Source organism: Aspergillus steynii (genome assembly GCF_002849105.1).
Source record: "Aspergillus steynii IBT 23096 chromosome Unknown P170scaffold_5, whole genome shotgun sequence".
NCBI lineage: Eukaryota > Fungi > Ascomycota > Eurotiomycetes > Eurotiales > Aspergillaceae > Aspergillus > Aspergillus steynii.
In genome coordinates this window covers 1036312-1056059 of record NW_020194402.1, presented here as the reverse complement: position 1 = coordinate 1056059, position 19748 = coordinate 1036312, and the positions used below count along the sequence as shown (strand labels likewise).

The 19748-nt window shown below is 35.1% G+C and overlaps 5 protein-coding genes across 5 annotated transcripts; 4 read left to right on the top strand and 1 right to left on the bottom strand.

Annotated features, from left to right (window-relative positions):
* Positions 1–1258: 1258 nt before the first annotated feature.
* P170DRAFT_361098 (WD40 repeat domain-containing protein) lies at positions 1259–1444 on the top strand (the record flags this gene model as incomplete). Its single annotated transcript, XM_024844452.1, has 1 exon — positions 1259–1444. A coding segment is annotated over one exon (186 nt), but the record flags the coding sequence as incomplete, so codon positions are not given.
* Positions 1445–3123: 1679 nt separating this feature from the next.
* On the bottom strand, positions 3124–3938 carry P170DRAFT_324840 (uncharacterized protein; the record flags this gene model as incomplete). Its single annotated transcript, XM_024843337.1, has 2 exons — positions 3124–3364; positions 3472–3938. Coding segments are annotated over 2 exons (708 nt in total), but the record flags the coding sequence as incomplete, so codon positions are not given.
* Positions 3939–6491: 2553 nt separating this feature from the next.
* On the top strand, positions 6492–7068 carry P170DRAFT_465384 (uncharacterized protein). The gene is made up of 2 exons (XM_024852318.1): positions 6492–6585; positions 6641–7068. Exons 1-2 carry the CDS (start codon positions 6553–6555, stop codon positions 6995–6997), a joined length of 390 nt encoding a protein of 129 aa, XP_024703135.1. The 5' UTR covers positions 6492–6552; the 3' UTR covers positions 6998–7068.
* Positions 7069–8183: 1115 nt separating this feature from the next.
* On the top strand, positions 8184–8378 carry P170DRAFT_361569 (uncharacterized protein; the record flags this gene model as incomplete). The annotated part of the gene is made up of 1 exon (XM_024844475.1): positions 8184–8378. A coding segment is annotated over one exon (195 nt), but the record flags the coding sequence as incomplete, so codon positions are not given.
* A 685-nt stretch (positions 8379–9063) lies between these two features.
* Positions 9064–9243, top strand: P170DRAFT_361053 (uncharacterized protein; the record flags this gene model as incomplete). The annotated part of the gene is made up of 1 exon (XM_024844449.1): positions 9064–9243. A coding segment is annotated over one exon (180 nt), but the record flags the coding sequence as incomplete, so codon positions are not given.
* Between the last annotated feature and the right edge of the window lie 10505 nt (positions 9244–19748).

The following is a 19748-nucleotide window of genomic DNA, read 5'->3' as shown; positions in this document are numbered from 1 at the left end:
AGAACTTTTACCGCCTGGCAGTAAGAACCTTCTATTAAGTTCTGTCTGCCATTATATGTCGATTACAGTGTCTCAGATACAGTATAAAATAATACCAGAACAAAAATAAGGGCGTGCCTTTCGTGACATCATAAGGATCTAAAAATATAAACCTGTTGCTTATTAGCGCCTTGGCGCCAGGGTCTAGAAATAAGCTTGTTACTACGAGGGGGAAAAAGGTTTCAACAGAAGGTGTATCACAGAACCAATAACATTATATATATATATCTCTCCCGCTATAGATTAATTAACGCTGTTGTTGCTATCCTTATGTGTATAAGTCTTCACCCACAGACTGATATCATGCACAAACCTGCGGGCAACTCCTATCTTCACACCCCGTTCAACATAAAACTCGGGCTTAACCTCGTAATAAACCTGTAAAAGGTCGAGGCAATTTTCCAATATAATATCACGCGCCTTTTTAATATTATCTTTAAAAAGTTCAGTGTCCACTCGGGTTAGCTGCTAGTCAGTGTAGTTGTCCACTACTACTTTAAAAAGTCCGGGGATGTTGATTTTCTCAGCCTGATTGGACCTCAACATATGACCATCAATATTACCTGTTAGAATTATTAATACCTAAGATGATTATGCCGGCAGGAGATAAATGTTAATAGGAGGGATTAATCCATTCGCTGGGTTAATTGATTTCTGCCCCTTTTCACACTACTTTTCGTCCTCTGCATACAACCTTTCCCGAACCTCATATAGAATATCATCATGGGTTTCTAGGACATTTCCGTCCTCCATGTGCTGAACAAGACTTCTCAGATAATATAACAAGAGTTTATAATGCTTTTTCCATACCAGATCTAACCAGCAGAACTGGCTATTATAGTGGCACGGTCGACCAGGGCAACGTATTACTTTATATACGTCCCGCCAGGCAGCAGGTTACCCAAAAGAGTGTTCCGCTTTTATTTAGGCTTCCTGTTCCTCTAGTATTCTTGCCGTTATCAATGTTGGCCCTCTTTTATCTGTTCAAGAAGGAGATGGGTTGCTGTTTTCTAAGTAGTTAATAGTTATAGAAAGTCTTAACTCCTTCCCCGCATGGAAAAGCGTCCTTCACAACAGAAGTTGCTTCTCTATAGCGGTCCAATCGACATCAGTATATTCAAATTATTTAGTGAGGTCGCGATGTTTACGATCATTCACAGAAACCACGATCGTGGTATCATCTAGTCTAACACGTTGGTTGGAGTTCTTCTTCCGGCCCTTCTCACCAGACGGCCAGAGAATCGTGTCCAGGTCTAATAATAGCACTATCAAGCTCTGGGATGCCCAGACCGGTATAGAGCTGCGAAATCTTGAGGGCCATTCTGATGCAGTTAACTCAGTGGCCTTCTCACCGGACAGCCAGAAAATTATATCCGGGTCCTATAATAGCACTATCAAGCTCTAGGATGCCCAGACCGGTGTAGAGCTGCGAAGCCTCGAGGGCTATTCTATCTCGGTTCAGTCCGTGCGGTCAGGTAATACCCATATAGAGCACAAACAAGGCTCTCAGATATCGGTTGAGAGTTCCTGGGTGTATTTAGGAAATAAAAAGGTACTATGGCTGCCTCCTGATTTTCGTGGACCTAGTTGTCATAATATTAAACATGATACACTGGTTCTTGGGTATGGGAACAGTCGCGTTCTGATTATTGGATTTCGTGTATCTTCCGGTTGAGTTTGTCTTTAATTACACAATCTTGTCTTCTCATATTTTCAATTCTCTACTTAGAACGAAAGCCTGGGATAGATGAGCCTTATATTGATTTCCATGGTCTAGAAGTTTCTAGCCACTTCAATCGGTGGCGGATAGTCATCCACCAGAACGCCACAGCCACTGGGGATGACGTAATAAAATGATACACTGGATCGTTTTCATACGGTCTGGTACCGTATGCATCATTCAACGGGTAATGACTTTTATTATGCGCCTTTCCTTACCAGGACTAGTGCATCCTTGGCACACGGCAAAGAAAGGGGAAAAGAGGAAAACACCTGGGCGCCGTTTTCGAACTTTAGTGTATTATACCCCTTGAAACTTTTCAGGGGGACCCAATAATTTCCATCCCTACCAAAAACGAAGACAGCTGTAACACGATATTTACGCCATACAAGAACCTACGCCCTGGTTCCTATTTATACCATGAAGGGACTGTGCATCTATCAGCGGGCCTGATCTGCCTTTTTGTGGGAAAACCACTAAAATAAATTGACTGCATGATTGAAGATACCACCTTTACGCCAGTGTATTTCTTAAATCTGTAGTCAATTTTCGGGCGCAGAGTATTGATGAAGCGGGAAAAAGTTTATGCCGGTCATCGCGCAGTCAAAGACAGTGTTAGGTTGTTGATAGGCTGCATCATGGTGAGGTTTGGAAGGATCCATGCTTAACAGTCTTGGAATAGACTTCTGAGATATCACCGGAAGGCTTTCTGAGAAGGCACAAGGGTTCATAGTGCTGTCAACAACATTGGGGTTTTCAGGTATCTGAGGCAGGATTTCTAAATAGCTAGACGGATTGAAGTAATTGACTGAGGGGTCATCCGGTCGCATATTCTGCTGAAAAATTCCTGGCGGGTTTTCCACAGAGACAGGCAAGCCTGAACAAGGATAATTAACTGCTGGTTCCGTGTTCTTGAAAGTATTGGAGTCATGAGGTATCTGAGGTAATTTCTCCAAATAGCCTGACGGATTAAAGCTATTGAAGCATTGACGTTCCTCCAGTTGCACATCACGCATACCACACTGCTCAAGAGTCACTGGCAGGCTCTCAATGGAGGCTGAGGGGTTGAAACACGAATCCGTGTTTGACCAGCAAAGTTGGTCAACAGTCTGGGGCATATCAGGAAGATTTTCCAAGGAGAGAGACGGGTTAAAGCAAGGTTCAAAATAACCAACGAGATGTCGGATCTCTCTTGACTGTACATCGGCCGTATCTCGCGCATTGAATGGCGAACCAAGCATCTTTTCAGAGCCCTTTTGTGTCCGTATTTTATCAGCGATCTGGGGTTTAGAAATTGTTCGCGGCGGTATAGAGCTAGGTCGGGACTCGAAATCAATCCCCAGAACCTTGTTTTGAACACGGGTTGTTTGGGTCGATGCAGGATTCAGTGTATCCTGGATTCTTTTGGCCTTGTTCCGATAACGTTTTCGCGTCGAAATCGAAGGAAGCCAGATATCATATGTGCTCTTTTGTTCCAAAGGACATGTATTCAGGATACATTCAAATGTCTTCTGCAGTTGCTCTTGATAGCTTTTGTCGTAAGTTGCTTTAGAAAATGCAACAAGAGCCTCCATCTCAATATTCCCTATCATGGGTCTCTCAAAACTTGAAGAAGTTAGCTCATAATACAACTTGTAAGAATGAAGACTGACTAAGACGTAGCACCTTGAAGAGGTACTAATACTAATTCCTTCCTGGCCAGTAGTGAATACTTCTGTCCATAGCGATGACATCTGATGCATTGATCATATAACAGCTTGTTGTTATATCCGGGATAGGCCTGTTCCAAAATATTTCTGATCGCTGTAGTAAGAAACTTGTTAGGCTGGGCAGAGAAACATGCTTGCAGTCGCAATATTTCTCTTTCGATGATATCATAGAGAATGATCAGGAGGACTCGACGGCGTGCAGAAATCCTCTTATAGTCCTCAGTCATCTTATAGTATCCCAACGCTGGTAATTTGACCTGTAAACATTCTCGTACCCAGGCGCTCTCAGAGTGGGAAGGTTGAAACCCCCAGAACTCAGTAGAAGGGTCTGAGGCCCAAACGCTCAACATATCAGTTGTTTCATTGTGTTGCCATTGATTCGTGAGAGTAATAAGCCGCATAATTTGTATATCAGCTAGCTTCTGGCCATCTTTCGACTTCCAGCCTCTGAACCAAATGTCTGCGCTCATGTCTGGAAGAAAGGCCGAACAGCAACGTGTATTACTAGAGTCTTCTGATAAAGGTAAATATGTCTGCTTTAACTTCTGAATAAAAGTGTGAACATCTTACAAATTCCAATGTACGAGGTCCTCTAGTAATCGAGGTAAAATATAATAAAGCAAATTAATCCTCCACTGGGGATAAGTGTAGAATTCGTTTTAGGACTTTGGCCCTCAAGCGATATAAGAGCAGATATAAAGTATTGCGATGTCCGTCAAGCTGTACTGTATAATGGCCAGAGATCACGACATTGAGTAATCAGAAATATTAGAAGCAGCCGTTGTCCTCTTCCGTTACCCGATCTTTATTCTTCCGCTCTGCTGCTTACAAAGGCTAACAACCAGTAGTTAACTTCTAGGTACTTGTGATAGGAAGGATAGGTACGGATACCTACTCCGGAATTACATTAGGTAACTCCATCCGGCAAGGACTACTTGATGTATCCGCGGTTTAATACTTAAGCCTTTTACTAGATTTGTATCAGTCTTATATTTTCCCTGTTTTCTCTGCCCTTAAACTACAATTAAAGAAATTTATTTTATAGAAAGATCCGTTAAGAATTGTAAAGTCATTACTGACTGTTCATGCTTATAGGCAGCGAGTCCTCATGGTCTCACAGAGACGACCAGCAATGATTACAGCCTGACCATGAATGCTTACAGGCAGCGAGTCAGCCATTAGTCGGACCTGTGGCCCACAGCAGGGTACAGGAAACAAAGGTTTAGTCTAGACTTTGACTATGTATATACTTTATCCGTCTGCACATTATCCTACTGCATACATACAGGGTCGTCTGTAAATAGATTAAAGCACCGCCTTGATATTCTGATATTATCATGTGAATATAGTAAACTCATAGCTTCAAGATTATCATAAAGAGAAAATAAGATAAATTAGAAGATTATATCATGTTAATACTTGTGTAATATATATGAGAATTAATGACAAATACTATCAATATACTTAAAGAGAGGTATACAGTATTATAAGATACAAGAGAAGTCGATTGGTATACAGTAGCACAGTGAGTAGTATTGCTTATGTAGTATATAGCAGGATAATACTAACCGAGATACTACTCTTAAACATCGAAAGGGATAGAGTATATATATAAAGAGCTTATAATTTATAGATTCTTATTTAAATACAATTTTATACTTGATCTCATATCATACGCTGGCTTTGTCAGACTTCTATCTATTTTATCTTACTTCTACAAAATGACTTCTACTGTTTGGAATCTTCTTCATTCTTTCTCCACCGCTTATTTCTTCCGATCAGAAAACAATGAGAGGCAGCAGACATCACGCAAAGTATAGGCTGACGCTCTAGCCGTTTTCGATCTGGAAAGAGTGAACCACTGCCCGCCGACTATTGAATCTATAGACAATTTCCTCGGACCCCGTTTTGACCTTGTTCAGCGACACCACTCGTCTGTTAATGATATTGGCAGTCAGATCTTGGTACATCCCCTTAACATCCCTCGTTCAGAGGTAATCACTAGTGAGGGTGACGTAGAAAGAATTTTCTACCAACAGATCGAGCTTCCATTCCGCCTGGCATTTTCTGAACAGCCTTTCCTGTTGCCGAGATCGAAAACAGGCCCGACAGGAGTAACCGACTTAACTGTGACTGTCGACTACCAATTAACATGGCCAGGAGAGAACCCATTATACGAAAGGGCTACTATGGTAGGAGAGTTCAAAAAACCTGGTGTAATCGATCGACTTCAATAGGACAAGCACCAACGTTTAGACTCTGGAACAAAACATCTCCATCGGGAGATGAGAGGATATGTAAAAAAAATTATATTTAGCCCTTTCTCACAAATTCAGAAGCCTACTAACTCTGAACTGAGGTATGCTTATCACTACAACTGCCCACAAGTGTTTGTTTTTGATGGGGTTAATCTTCTTATCGTGCATTTCAAAGCTCAAGACAAGAATGAGATTCTGAGCTTTGAATGTGCCATTGATTATTGTATTATACCTTTGTTACAAACAGCAGTACCTGGTTAATCTACGGTCCAATACGCGTTATATCGACTGGCTTGGAGAGGCTGGATACGATTATCAGCAACTGTCTTCCCGGGGAATCAAGGAGAAAGGACAGCTAAATATTTTAAGATTAACAATGTACTCCGAGAGTACGAGGGCTGGTCAGGAAGGCCTATATAGGAGTACGCACCTGGTAATTATAGCCTGAGAAATCCACATGGTTGGGAACGGGAATTTGTTATGGATCAGCGAAATAGGAGACACGGTCGCTGGGTATGGGCGTCTAGAGACAGAACAGTCGCAGGAAGTGACACAGGATTCTGTCTTTGCTAATCCTGATCAGTGGCTTACAGCAGGCTGGCCGATGTAACTAAGAGTTCTGTCTTGGCTGCATAGCGGGTAGACAAATTTCGGTTATATTTCTAAATTGTACATCTTTTTGGTATATCACATGACACCATCTTATTTTTTCTGTTACATTCCTTGTGACCATCTATCTTCTTTCCTACTATCTCCTCTTCGGTATTTCCATTATCCGTCTTCTTACCCGCTCTGCTTTAACCCTTGAAAACTTCCTGCTCAAACCATGGGCTTCAAAACCAATAGCCAGCTGCCTTTAGTAAGTTCGCTAATAGTTAAGCGACGGTTAGTAAGATTGTTACTGACTTGCGCAGAGCTTCCGTCTAGGAAGTCGCCTCGTTTTTGCGAAAAGTGCCACATGGATAGATGCACGGAAGCCGAATGTGTGTCACTTGGAGCTTATCCAGCCCTTCTTCTTGACTCTTATGCAATATACTATCGGCTTTCTTTGCCCCTGGATCAAAGCACGCTGGCCAGAATGGTTTCTACCCGAAGCTGTTATTCTCAAAAGACCGAAACCGGATTGGGAATCAGAATACGCCACAGAAAAGAAAGCCTACGAGCTTCTAAGGCCAATTCAGGGTGTTATTACCCCTTATTTCTATGGTGAGGCGGTATATGATGGATCCCCAGCACTTGTCCTTTCAGCCGTTACTGGACAAGATCTGTAGGACATCGCACACAGCAAATCTCATATAAACGAGAACGAGCTATATAATAGCCTTCTGGATGCTATGGAAACCTTAATACTTTATAGCATTAAATATGATGATCAGAATTTAGCCAAATTTATATTAGTAGACTAGCCTGGCAGGAGCAAACAGTAAGTAATAATCATTAATTTTGAACAAGTCAATTTTAGAGTTTAGAAGGAAAGCTCGAATTCTAGCACTGCCAAATCTCTTATACTAGAGTTTAGTCAGATCCGCAAATGGGTATCAACCCCCTAACAGAGATTTGGTCCTATCTACCAATTACCTTCTCTGAATATTGATGATTAGTAAGGAGTTTTATTAACTAGTAACCACTCAAGTATTAGCCAGTCTAGCTGAAAACAGGGTAATTAGTATAGGTATTCTAAAAGACTTGTTTACTTGTATAATTGTATTATGGATATAGTAAGTAATACGCCCAAGGCTATAGTCACGGGACGCGTCTTTCCGCCCGCGTCTTTCTGTTTTTTTCTGTCTTGTCCTTATCCTCTTCTTTCTTTTCTCTGTCTATTATCTCTATCCCATATATTATCTTCTTGCTGCTCTCGAAGCCAGTCCTGCTATTCTTATATTTATATAAGACTCTCTGCTCTCTTATGGAGCTTAGATTAGGCATATACTTATAACTAGACCGCATCTCTGTATTTACTCTTTATCGCCCTTGAAACCAGTCCTGCTATTCCTGTGTTTATATAGGACTCTCTGCTTTCTCTTATAGAGCTCAGATTAAATATGTATTTATAACCAGGCTCAGGAGTTTATACCTTATTCTTCTATTTTTCTTATTTATTTATATTATATAGGAGTTAGGGCTGTTTAATATTACTTAAAGCCCGGGTGGGAGGGCTATGTGATTCTTCAAGGGTTTTTATTTTAATACAGTAAATCCTGTAATAACAGAATAAGCACTACTTCGCAAAACTAATTATAGGTTTTAAAGGTCCTTGCTTATACACCCCACCACAATGTTTTCTGTGTTATTTGCCTTTATATTTTACATAACTAAATTAGCATGCATAGTTAAACTACTAACCAAGTATCTATTTTACTATTAATTATAATAAATCTTACTAACTCGAGCAGCAGATTTCAGGTGAGTTTAATAATCCCTCTAGAATAAATTGAAAAATATGTTTTAGCTTAGAAAAGTAATAACTCCCTTTGTTTATCTTGTCTACTTTCCTCACACCTAGCGCCTGTTATAAATGTTTCGGCTGTGTTAACACTAAGTCTTACACTTGCTATGGTTAGTATTATTTTAAGTCTATCTGGGATAGACTCTCTAATACCCGCCATATTAGGAGATTTAAAGTTTTATTTATTTATTAAAATCTGTTAATCTAAATTTCTCCGTCTACACTTCTCTAAATGATAATTTAAGAATAACTAACTTAATAAGCTAAAAAATCTTTCCTATGCCCTACAGAAAGAAAGTCTTCAAGTAGTACTTTTTAATACTGCTCGCTATAATATATAGGAGACAGATTAGCATATCTTTACTATGTCACCTGATCCATCCCTATATTACCCTGAGTCCGCGTCCGAGCAAATGGATACTCTTATATATTATAAACAAGTAATAGGAAAATACCGCAGAAGTATCTTCTTATTTTTTTATAATATATTATATAATAGTTTAATAATAATATTTAGACCCACAGTTAATATCACCCAACTGTGAAAAACAAAAAATACTATATTTTTTATTCCCTTAACTAATAGGCTCTTTAATTAAAGTTAACACACCAAGCACTCGCGCCCTTTCCTAATCACCGTCCTTAATCCGCCCGACTCACTTTTAGCATACTTCCTTCCCCAGCCAAACAGAGTATTAGAAACTCGCGCACCTTAAACATAAATTCTGTAGTATTTCTGATAACTTAATCCGCAGACTATTAATTTAATCCGGCCGCAAATATCTACTTACTATACCAAAAAACATAAACCACTATCTAGCCTATAAACTCAAGCCTATAACTAGCTCTCCTAAGACTAACATAATAATTAAGTATTAGCTCGAATAATATATTAATAAAATAATTAAGCGCCGGCTCGCACAGTATATTAACTATGTTATAACAGAATATCGCGATAAGATTTACAACATATATACTCAGAAAAAAGCTGAATTTCAGAAACAAGTCAACAATAGTAATATTAAGGTACGTATCACAGCTAATAAATATATTAAAGAAATAAAATAACACTTGCAAGGGTATAAAGACCAAATACAAGAACAAGTACAACAGTGCATAAAGAATATTAAGGACCAGGAAACTAAGATCTCTATAAAAATAAAACTTTAGCCACAATCCAATATATTTACTCAGTTTTTACTTAATAGGAAATTAAGTGCTTATTATAAATTAAATAACTATATCAGATATAGTTCCGTTTAGACCAATACCAGTATTATTAAGAGCTTATACTTACTCTATAGATTTTTTTTTGGTTCTGGATAATCCAAGTTTATTAGGAAAGAAATAATTTACAATAAACAGATGTATTTAGAGAGATAACTAAATAGTAATATCCTGCATATCGCCTATGGCGAGAGGTCAGCGTATAAATACACACACATACACCCTGTATTAATATCTATACTCTTACAGAATATAAAATATTTATTAATACTCAGCAGGAAGCTTCTAGTACTTCTTAGCACTATACATAATTAGTAGCAACAAATAAAATAGCTATAGCCCGATCTCCAGTGGCTTTTACTTAAACCATATATAATCTTTTAGATTTACATTTTTTAAGTCCATAGTGTCATTTAAGAGAGTCTGGCCGCTTATACTTTGGCTGATAATCTAATATATATTAATAAAAATTAATAATTAAGACCCGTTTGAGTTCAGCATTCCATAAGAGATTTTCCGGTCAGAGATCCTAGTAAAGGATACCTAAAAAGCAAATCTCTTTAATTAACCAAAAAATCACATACTAAATAGTCTTATCAAGATTTATATGGCCCACGCCCTCACCCCCCCAGCCCATAAGAAGTATATAACAGATTTCTCCCACACTGTGAAGAAAGTAGATCTGGACCAGATTAATAGCTCCAAGAAAGACCAGAACAGCCAATCTTTAGACTCGCTAAAGGATATAATAAATATCCGCTTTATATAATATCTTATTCTAAAGTTATAACATCGTCCCTTTACTAACAATAGTATACCTATATGTGGCACATATAATCTTATATAGTATATTATAAGACCTATAAGGCCCTATTAGAGTACAATTATAATCTAGATCCCAATTAAACTACACCTTAAGCTTTTCCGCTAAGACTTCTGCGTTAATTAGGTGGTAGTTATTATTTCTTCTGCCAAATATATACAGCTCTATGTTTAAACAGTCAGGATCAAGCAGGCCGCCCTACTATAGCCCTAGAAAGTATTTTTATATATAATATTAAATAAAATATAGACAAGATTATCTACTCTAATTCCCTCAAGAATCTATTTGAGTTACAAACTGTTAAATTAAAGAGAATAATATAATTTAGCTAAACCTATACTTCTGTCCAGCAGATACAGCAGGATCTACCTCAGAATCTGATAAATCCTTTTAGAGATACTAGTTAGATAAAAACACATAACTAAAGGCCGCCTGTGTAAATACTTAACAATCTTTAGTGGCAGGAGACCCCGCAAAAAATAATAAAAATATATATTTAGAGATAGATTACTTAGGACTAATATATTCTAAGCTAGTATAATCCATATTTATAATCAGTAATAATTTAGCCGCTAGGATCTAAGAACGCTCGCTATTAAAACTTATATATTATTTCGGTAGTTTCTTTTCGGCGGTATTCTGCCAGGCCTGATCACAAAAAGGGATACAAAAGCTTATTAAATAAGAATATAAAGCCCTCTTAACTCTAGTCCGCGGCCCCCGAACATCAATATCAGGCCTATCTATATCATAATATAAAGTAGTTAGATCGTCAAAAGGCACCTATAATTACACATCTAGAAGGCTGTTCGTGATAAAAGAGCACCCGACTCTATATTATATTATCCTATAGAATTATTAAACAGCCACGGACCTAGCTAGACATATAGTATTATATTTTTGTTTTTCAGGCCTATCTTTTAGTATAATATCTGGTTTAATAATTTCCTGCCAAAATTCTATCAGTCAGAATCCTTCCTGTATAGTCTGCACTAATAGTTTATAAGGGGGTTTATATTTAATAATAATTAGTAAGACTTTTGATTGACTGTCAACTCAGTAGATACAGAATTAATTAGACCTAGATAGTAGGGTGTCCGATCCAGATTATTCAACCTCTAGCAAATTAGTATGATTATTAAACTATATACTATCACCAAGCCCAAATTCTTCACGAGCAGCAGGTATCTTATATAATACCAAAATTATATCACACACATGATCTTTAACAGTAAATTGCTCATAACTTTTGAGATTTTGTTTATTACTAATCAGACAAAGTATAAAATATTAACTAAGGCTCTCTAGTTTAACTAAAAGTATAAATAGCTATGGGGCATCTTCAGTAGGCTGTAGGTAATAGTAAACTGACGTGTAAATTTCTCGCTGTATAGCAGCACAATCTATCCATAGACAAAACTATATAAGATAGTATTTTCCGGTAAGAGGAGGGATCTTACCTATTATTAAACAAGAAGGAGCTTTAACTTGTAGCAGCCGCCAAAGAAGATTATAATAATATTAAATAAACTCTTCAAAAGTAGTTAGTTAGTTATACTCCCTCTCTTGCCTCTTTTTTTTTTTTATTTTTTTTTTTTTTTTCTCTACCTGTCTTTTTTTTTTTCTGCTTGTTTTTTTTCTATATTTACCTGTTTTTTTTCCTCTGCTGCCTTCAGGAAAAGCGCTTTATAATCTAAGAAGCTATTTTTACTCATTTTTTTTTTCTCCTGCGAGAAAAATAAAAAAACTATATTACAATATTATCTGATCCTTTGTGCCTGTTATCGCACATATTAGAATTCAGTTCTAGTAGAATATTTATCTATTAACCCCCTTAATAACACCAGAAAGATACTCGCCTATAAAACTCTTAACTAATAACACAGTTTTTAGCATCCAGGACCCTCCGAAATATTTTTATAGCTTTAGCTTAACCTAAAATTCTTTTCTCTGATTATATAAAGAGAATTCTTATTATTAGGTTTTGCTTTCCTGGTTCTTTTTAGTTACTAATAGACTACAATTTTATATTAAAATACAGAGTTAACTAAGCAAAAGATCATCACCTTACTTGACCAGACTGATCATATAACTGATTAATATAAATTGTATAATATAAAATCATGTAATTCAGCTCGTTTTATGGCAATCCTGAAGCCCCTGAGATTACATAAATATTGGTTTCTTTATTATATAGTTAAAAAAGGACAAGCCTTCAATTTATTTGTTTAATATAACTAAAATAATTACTTTATTTAATTATTTTAGTAATCCAATCCTATCCGGATCTTTAGTTATTCTACTTGCCAAGCCTTCGCACATTAATATTTTATTACCTCCCACTATTTTAGTTGAAATATGATCTTCAGAGGCGATGGCTGAATAATCCAGAATATCTAAAGCTCTGAATTAGTGGTTATTTTAGTTAATATAACATAATTAATTACTTCTTCCTGTTAAGCTGATTGATTATCATTTTAAAGCTCTAGGGATTATATAAATATAAGCTATATTATATAGCTAGAAAAAAATCAAGACCTTTAATCAAATCCGTAAAGATCACATAAATTCAGAACTTAGTTATCCCTGCCAAGCCCTCTAAACTGCCATACTTTAGTCTTGTACACACATTTAAAACTAATTTAGGTATATTTAAATAATAGTTTTTTTATTTTATCAAAACAGTACAAATTCTAGACTGTTCGGACAAAGACCACTCCTAGATATACTAGCTGTAGTAGACCTCGGCATGGTCCGATTCCGGTTCCTAGGTCTAGAACCGCGAACTGCTAAGAGAACTGTTAAAAGACCTGCCAAGAGGTATAATCTATATAATTAAGGATTTATAAGCAAATACTTTTCTTATTAAAATTATTTATAATTGTTTATACCTGGAAAATCTCTTGGCAGTTCTCAGGGCTCAAGGTTTAGAACTACTAAAACAGTTTTTAGCAGTTTTATACCAAGGTCTAAGCTGTAGTACCTGGCCTCCTTAACTCTTATAAAAAAAAAATATAACTAGTCTATCTCTTGGTAATTTAGGCAACAGGGTTATAATGCAAATACTCAAGCATGCGTGGATAAAACATTTATTCTACTTATATAACTTAAGGCTTAACAGGGCAAGCTAAGCCATGTTCTGTAAATATTAAAATCTAGGAGATCTCCCTAATATAATCTAATAAGACTTTTATCTCCGCAGTCAGAATAACACTATTTAATAATTTAATCCTCTTAAGACCATTGAACCATCTATAATTAACTAAATATATCATAGTTAACCACGGCATCGTACTATAGAAGCACCCAAGGAAAAATAGCAACCTGTTAGGGCGAGAGAATAAGGTAGAGACCATATAAATATAGAAACATGCTATTAAAATATCTTTAATAAGTTAGAGTCCTTTACTTATCACCCTTCTAATAGAAATATACTTAATAATCTAGAAATATATATAGCCCGAAACCCGAGCCATTAAAGTAGCATCTTTTTTTAAAGAGTTAAGCAACAATAAATATAATAAACTAACAATTGCGTCCGCTTGGTTCATTTAATATAGCTTTAGAGATAATCTTTACCTCAAGAATTATAGAATATAGTTCTCCTATTAAATATTATCCTCCTCCTATCGCCCTGTGGATATGTCACGAGCGCATACACTCAAATACTATATATCTATTTAACAACCAAGAATTCCCGAGACCTTTTTCTACTTTTATAGCTCAATAACGATATAACAAGCGATTACAGGCACCTAGAGGAATCAGGTATATTATACAGGACTTTACTTAATCATATCAAGGCTCTCCTTATCAAAAATATAGAAAAAGAAGATTAAGATCAAAATTAATCTTTTTCACCAGTTCTATTAATATTGCCTGCCCTCTAAACTATTATATTTATAACAGAGGATTTTAAGAATAGTCCACTATTTCACCTATCACTACTAATTATATATAGTATGGAGGAGTACCAAAAGCTTACTACTAAGTATTAATATAAATATTTCACATTCTACAAGAGTATAGATATTAATATATTATTAAAGATTAAATATATAAACTATTAAGACAGCTTTTACTAATTAACATTTATAAGCAAAGAAAAACAAGCGCTAATATTATTCGTAATCAATATTTACTCTGTTATCTATTATCTTTTATTTCTAATAGCTTTGCCGACCGCAACAGCAGTTAATAAATAATATAATTTTCTTTAGACTATTATCTTTAATCTAAGCAGGAACTAGTAATAAACACATGCAGAATATACTAATATTTACTTTAATTATACTATAAGCATGTAAGTTTCAGAGCGGCCAGTATTAAATAAAAAGAGATATACACAAAAATTAAGATTTTAGACAGGTCCCATATTACATTATAACCTATATAGAATATAGAAGTTTTAGCAAGCCGAATAAATCCTGAAATACAGGCACTATCTTATATAAGAGTAAACTTAATATGTGCAGGGCTATACTTACAATATACTAATACTAAATATAGCCATAGCTTTAAGTTTCTGTCAAACAAAGATATAGTCCAGGCAACAGAGACATAATATTAAAAGAATAAAAATATATATATCTGCAACCGAGCTCAGGGCACTGCTAGACTATAAAAAAACAAATAAGTACACATAATATCTGGAGTCCAAGCCCAGTAGATAAGCCCTCGGCATACAAGCAAAAATCGTCGCAAAGAATATCCCTATAATCCCGTAAATAAAGGTGACGCCGAAGATTATCATCCATCTTAAGGGCATATACATCTAGAATAAATAATAATAAAAAAAGAGGAATAATAGCTTAATAATAGCTAGCAACAGGATATAGACAAGCTAAGAGATAGTAATAAACTTTAAAAAATAATTAGTACAAGTAGACTTCCGCATAACCCAACTTGGGTCGAAGATCTCGACCCAAAACCCAACCCAGCCTGGGTCCGGGTTGAACTTCTCTAACCCAGACCCAACCCGGACCTAATACTAGGGCCCCAATAAAACCCAATTTGACCTAATTTAACCCAATCTTTATATAATTTTGGTTATAAAGCTGCTTAGTTATCAAAATATTATACTGTTTTTTATATCTGTTCTAGGTTATACCAACTATCACCATATATTTGTAATATGAATCTTTTGAAAATTTATAAAATAACTTTATATCTTTTTAGGCTAGACCAAGTTTATAGTTAATTACTTATTCAAATGTTAAGATTAAGTAGGTTAGGGGAGCTTAATATAGAAACTCTATATTTTAGCTAGTGGTTATAGAAATATATATTTACTACAAGTTTATATATAATACTCAGTAGATCCTTCTGGGCTAAAGGATATTGTTTTAAAAGCTTATTATTTTTTGCGAAAAGCATTATAAGGTAATTTAATTTAAAGGAAGAGAGTCTATTTAATCATAGAAATCTAGGCTAGGGAAAAGATAAAGATATAAGAAAAATAATATATTTTTGTTTAGTATTCTTATCAGGGGGCCGCCTCCCGGATAAAAGTTAAGATAAAAATAACTAGTTACCCCTGCGAGGTTCTTATAGTAAGGTAGGTTAAAATTTTTTGGGGACCTGAAAGGGAAGTTAAGATAGGAATTAGGTTTTTTTTGGGTTCTTTAGGTTATTACTGGGTTATTACTGGGTTTTTTGGGTTATTATTGGGTTTATTGGGTTTTTTGGGTTCGACCTATACAAAGGTGGATCTTATAAACTAATCACACCCTATTATGTTTATACACTGCCTTTCTAAAATTGATATATTGTTTTTATTTTAATTCACTCTCTACTTCTAAGGTTGATTTATCCCTAGAAATTATTACTTAGTAGGTATCTATTTTCTCTCTTACCTTCTTAGTTGTCTACCAGGCTAATTAATCATGTTACAAAATCAGTACTCTGACTTCGTATCCTCCTTTTATGATAGTAAGATAGATAATCTTAGCTATCTAATATTATTAAACTATCTAGCTACTCTATCTATTAATTAATATATACTCGATATCTCTGACCAAGACTTTCTCCGACCGAATATTCCTCTAGCAGTCCCCTCTTTCTTTACACGCGTTGGACCTGACTGAAAGAAGGCCTTTCTTCTCTATAATAAAATAGTGTATAATAACTGGGTGGACTGGTGGCTCCAGACTAATTTTGAGAGAAAGAGTAAAATTAACTGGGAGTTAATGTGATATACAGAGATTTGGAGTTACTATTACCAAATTGCTCATAGTATAGATAGTGTGCCAAAGGTCATATATTAATGTTGTGGAGCTATTCTTGAGCATCCCTATACTGTTAATCCAAAGGTAAAAGGTAAGATATAATATTATAGTATATTAATAATGCAGAAGCACTTTAAAACAGCTGGGTGTTTGAAGAGTGAGTAAGGGAAGAAAATAGAGATAACTGGATTTCTAAAGAGTAGTATATATTTTTTTACTTCCGCAGGTGTTTTTATAAAAACCTATTTTTAGCTATGTTTACTTTGCTAATTTATTTTATATACTAATATTAGAGAAAATCATCTGCTAATATATCTTTCTCGTAAAAAGCTTAAAAAAAAGATATTTTATAGTTCCTTACGCTTAATTAGCTTTTATTTTATTTTATTAAGTATCTAATATTTTAGCGGCTTATTTCTCAGGCTTACTGCGCCCTATTACTGCCAATAACCCCCTCTGTTAATATAATCTATTATTAATTAAGGAGCCTTGTTCAAGACTGGCAAGAGTGTATCTTTTAAACACTACCTGCTAGCGCAAAGATATTAATTGTACTGGATTGCTGGATGTCTCTATTCTCGCAGGTGTTTATAGCAATCACAGGCTATTTTATTGATGCTGATTGGGTCTACCGCGAGGTATTATTTGGGTTTAAGCCTCTGTACAGGATATATACTGGTATAAACCTAAGTAGCGTCGTTCTTCAAACTCTTATAGAGCATAACCTTGAATCGCGAGTGTTTGGATTAATAACAGATAATATATCTAATAATAAGATCTTGGTAGATTCTTTTTAATAAACTCTATTAGACAGTATTATTATTACCTGGATTCTATATCTTATTTATATTATTTAGCTTAGCCTTAACCAGCTTCTTGATCGTATTAAGGCAGTCCTACTAAATAATTCTGCTGTAATAAAATAAACAGAGAAATAATTAAAACTAGTTTAAGCAAACACGCAGTACTAAGGGTAAGAGATATCTTATATCTTAAATAAGGTCTGCTATCTTGTAATCTATGTGAATACAAGTCCTCAGCGCCGGGAGATATTTTATAATCTTTAAATATCAAGCGTGAAACTAGTGCCTATCTAAGATGTAAGAACTTAATAAAATTTAATATTTCTAATACTTTGTCAGGCAAAATGTCTATACAGTATCTTTATACTGTTTTGTGCGGAGTATGACTGCGAAGAGATATTACTTCAGGAAAAGGAGTGGCGCCAGATTAATTATTTTTTTTGTATTACTAAGCTATTCTTTAACTATATAACTTAGTTATTAAAGACTCGAGATGTTATAGTACATTATGTGTTTAAGATTTACAACAAACTCTTCAAGCATTTTAAGCAGTTAATAAAGCAGCTATGACGAAAATATGCTCCGTGGAAATAATAAATACTTTATGCACTAGAGGCTGGTCGGACAAAGCTTAATAAGTATTACTCTTAAACTAATTATATCCAAGGGTATATTTACACAGTTAGTATGATGTTGGCACTAGTAAATAAGTTCAAATTCTTTCTTACAAAGGATTGGGATTAGAAATGGCGTGATACCTATTATAAGTCTTTCTAACGGGCTTTTATTTTATATTAAGAGCAGCTTTTAACTTATAACCAGTTTTTAGACGGGTCTCACTTAACAGCCTGGCTAAGCTTAAAGCTTAATAAGATGCTAAATAAAAGTAAGATATAGTTAAATGTAGCAACTGACGAAATGACCCAATATCTTAATAGTAGTGTGTTTAAACTAAGTCTTTGCTAAAATATGCTAACTAGTTAATAAATACTATTCCTATTGCGCCTCTTGCGTTCTAAAGAGAGTACCAAACTTGCTTTCTAGTAATTGCTGCCCTTGCGCGGGATATACTCTCCTTCTCTGTAACTAGCGCAGGAGTTGAACGGCTCTTTAATACTGCTCGGGATATCTGTTATTATTATTAAGGGAGAATAAAATTACAGATGATTAAAAAGTTAATATTATTTTTTTGTATATCAAGATTTAATATGGAAGAGCAGGAGGCGAAGCTTTTTGAGAAGTTCTTTTTTTATAAGAAAATAGAATCTGTAAAGGAGGAGAAGGATAAATATTCTAATAAAATTAAAATAGATCTAATTAGTAATACTGAGGAGCAGGATACTATAATTAATAATAAGATAGGGCTAGATAAGGTAGACGAGGTATATGAGATGGGTGAAGCCTAAATACCACTGCCTAGGAACAATACCTAGGTACAGGTGTCAGGACGGAAGCGTAAGAGCTGTGATGATAATATCTTTGAGTATTATTAGTTAGATATCAGCCGCAGATAGAAGTATATTATATTTTGCTTTTTAATTCTTTAATATATCTTAGTTTTTCAGTCTTTCTCGTTCTTGCTTTCTCCCGATTTAGTTGTAAAGGAAATACTTAATATTACAGGTGAAAAATGCATAATTTATGTAGTCACGGGCCTTGGTATATATGTTATGTTTGTAACCCAAGTTGGGGCCCCGGACCCAGGCTGGGTTATCCAACTTTAACCCGGACCCAACGCTGGGTCGGAGTTTTCGACCCAAAACCCAACCCAGCCCGGGTTGGGTCCGGGTTGGGTCCGGGTTATGTTGGGTTGTGCGGAAGTCTAAGTACAAGGTTTAAACACTTTTAAAATAACTTACCTGTAGGGATTTTAGGAGTGTAACCTCCGACATATTCTAAATATAATATTTTATTCCTATAGAGTACGCTAGGCAAGTTAGCACTTTATATAAAAACAATAATAGATAAAATATACAATAAAATATCAAAACTAAATAAACAATAGTCAAGATCTAGTATATTTTCTCAGCACAAAAGAAAATAATTAAAAAAATAATATAAAAACTAATACCTACATATAAGCAGATACAAAGGTCTATCGAGTGGTTAAAGCAACACAGATAATAAAAACAAGTTAACTTATAATCATTTATACTAATATCTCGACTGATAAAATAATAGGTATAGAAACATATAATCACGGCTAAAAAAACAACTAAAAAAGATACGATATACAGAGCAATATAGATACTAATATGTGTAGAATCTTTATCCAACCTAATATTAATATTAGAAGATATCGCGATCGGCAGTAAGAATCTGGGGAATATTAAACTAACTTAAATATTACTAACTAGCATTCTAATTCGGCTCAAATCTCTTTGATATATAGTTTTAATAACTACAGTTCCAGGCAAAAATTAATGCGTATGTTTTAATTTTATAAGGTATAAAAAGAACCAAGGCATAGCTAATTAACGAGGTTAATCAATA

Excerpts from the sequence above, each read along its gene's own strand:
- P170DRAFT_465384 (XM_024852318.1), top strand. The coding sequence starts at position 6,553 with ATGGGCTTCAAAACCAATAGCCAGCTGCCTTTA. Across the intron at positions 6,586-6,640 it reads CCAATAGCCAGCTGCCTTTA|AGCTTCCGTCTAGGAAGTCG; the intron begins GTAAGTTCGCTA and ends TGACTTGCGCAG.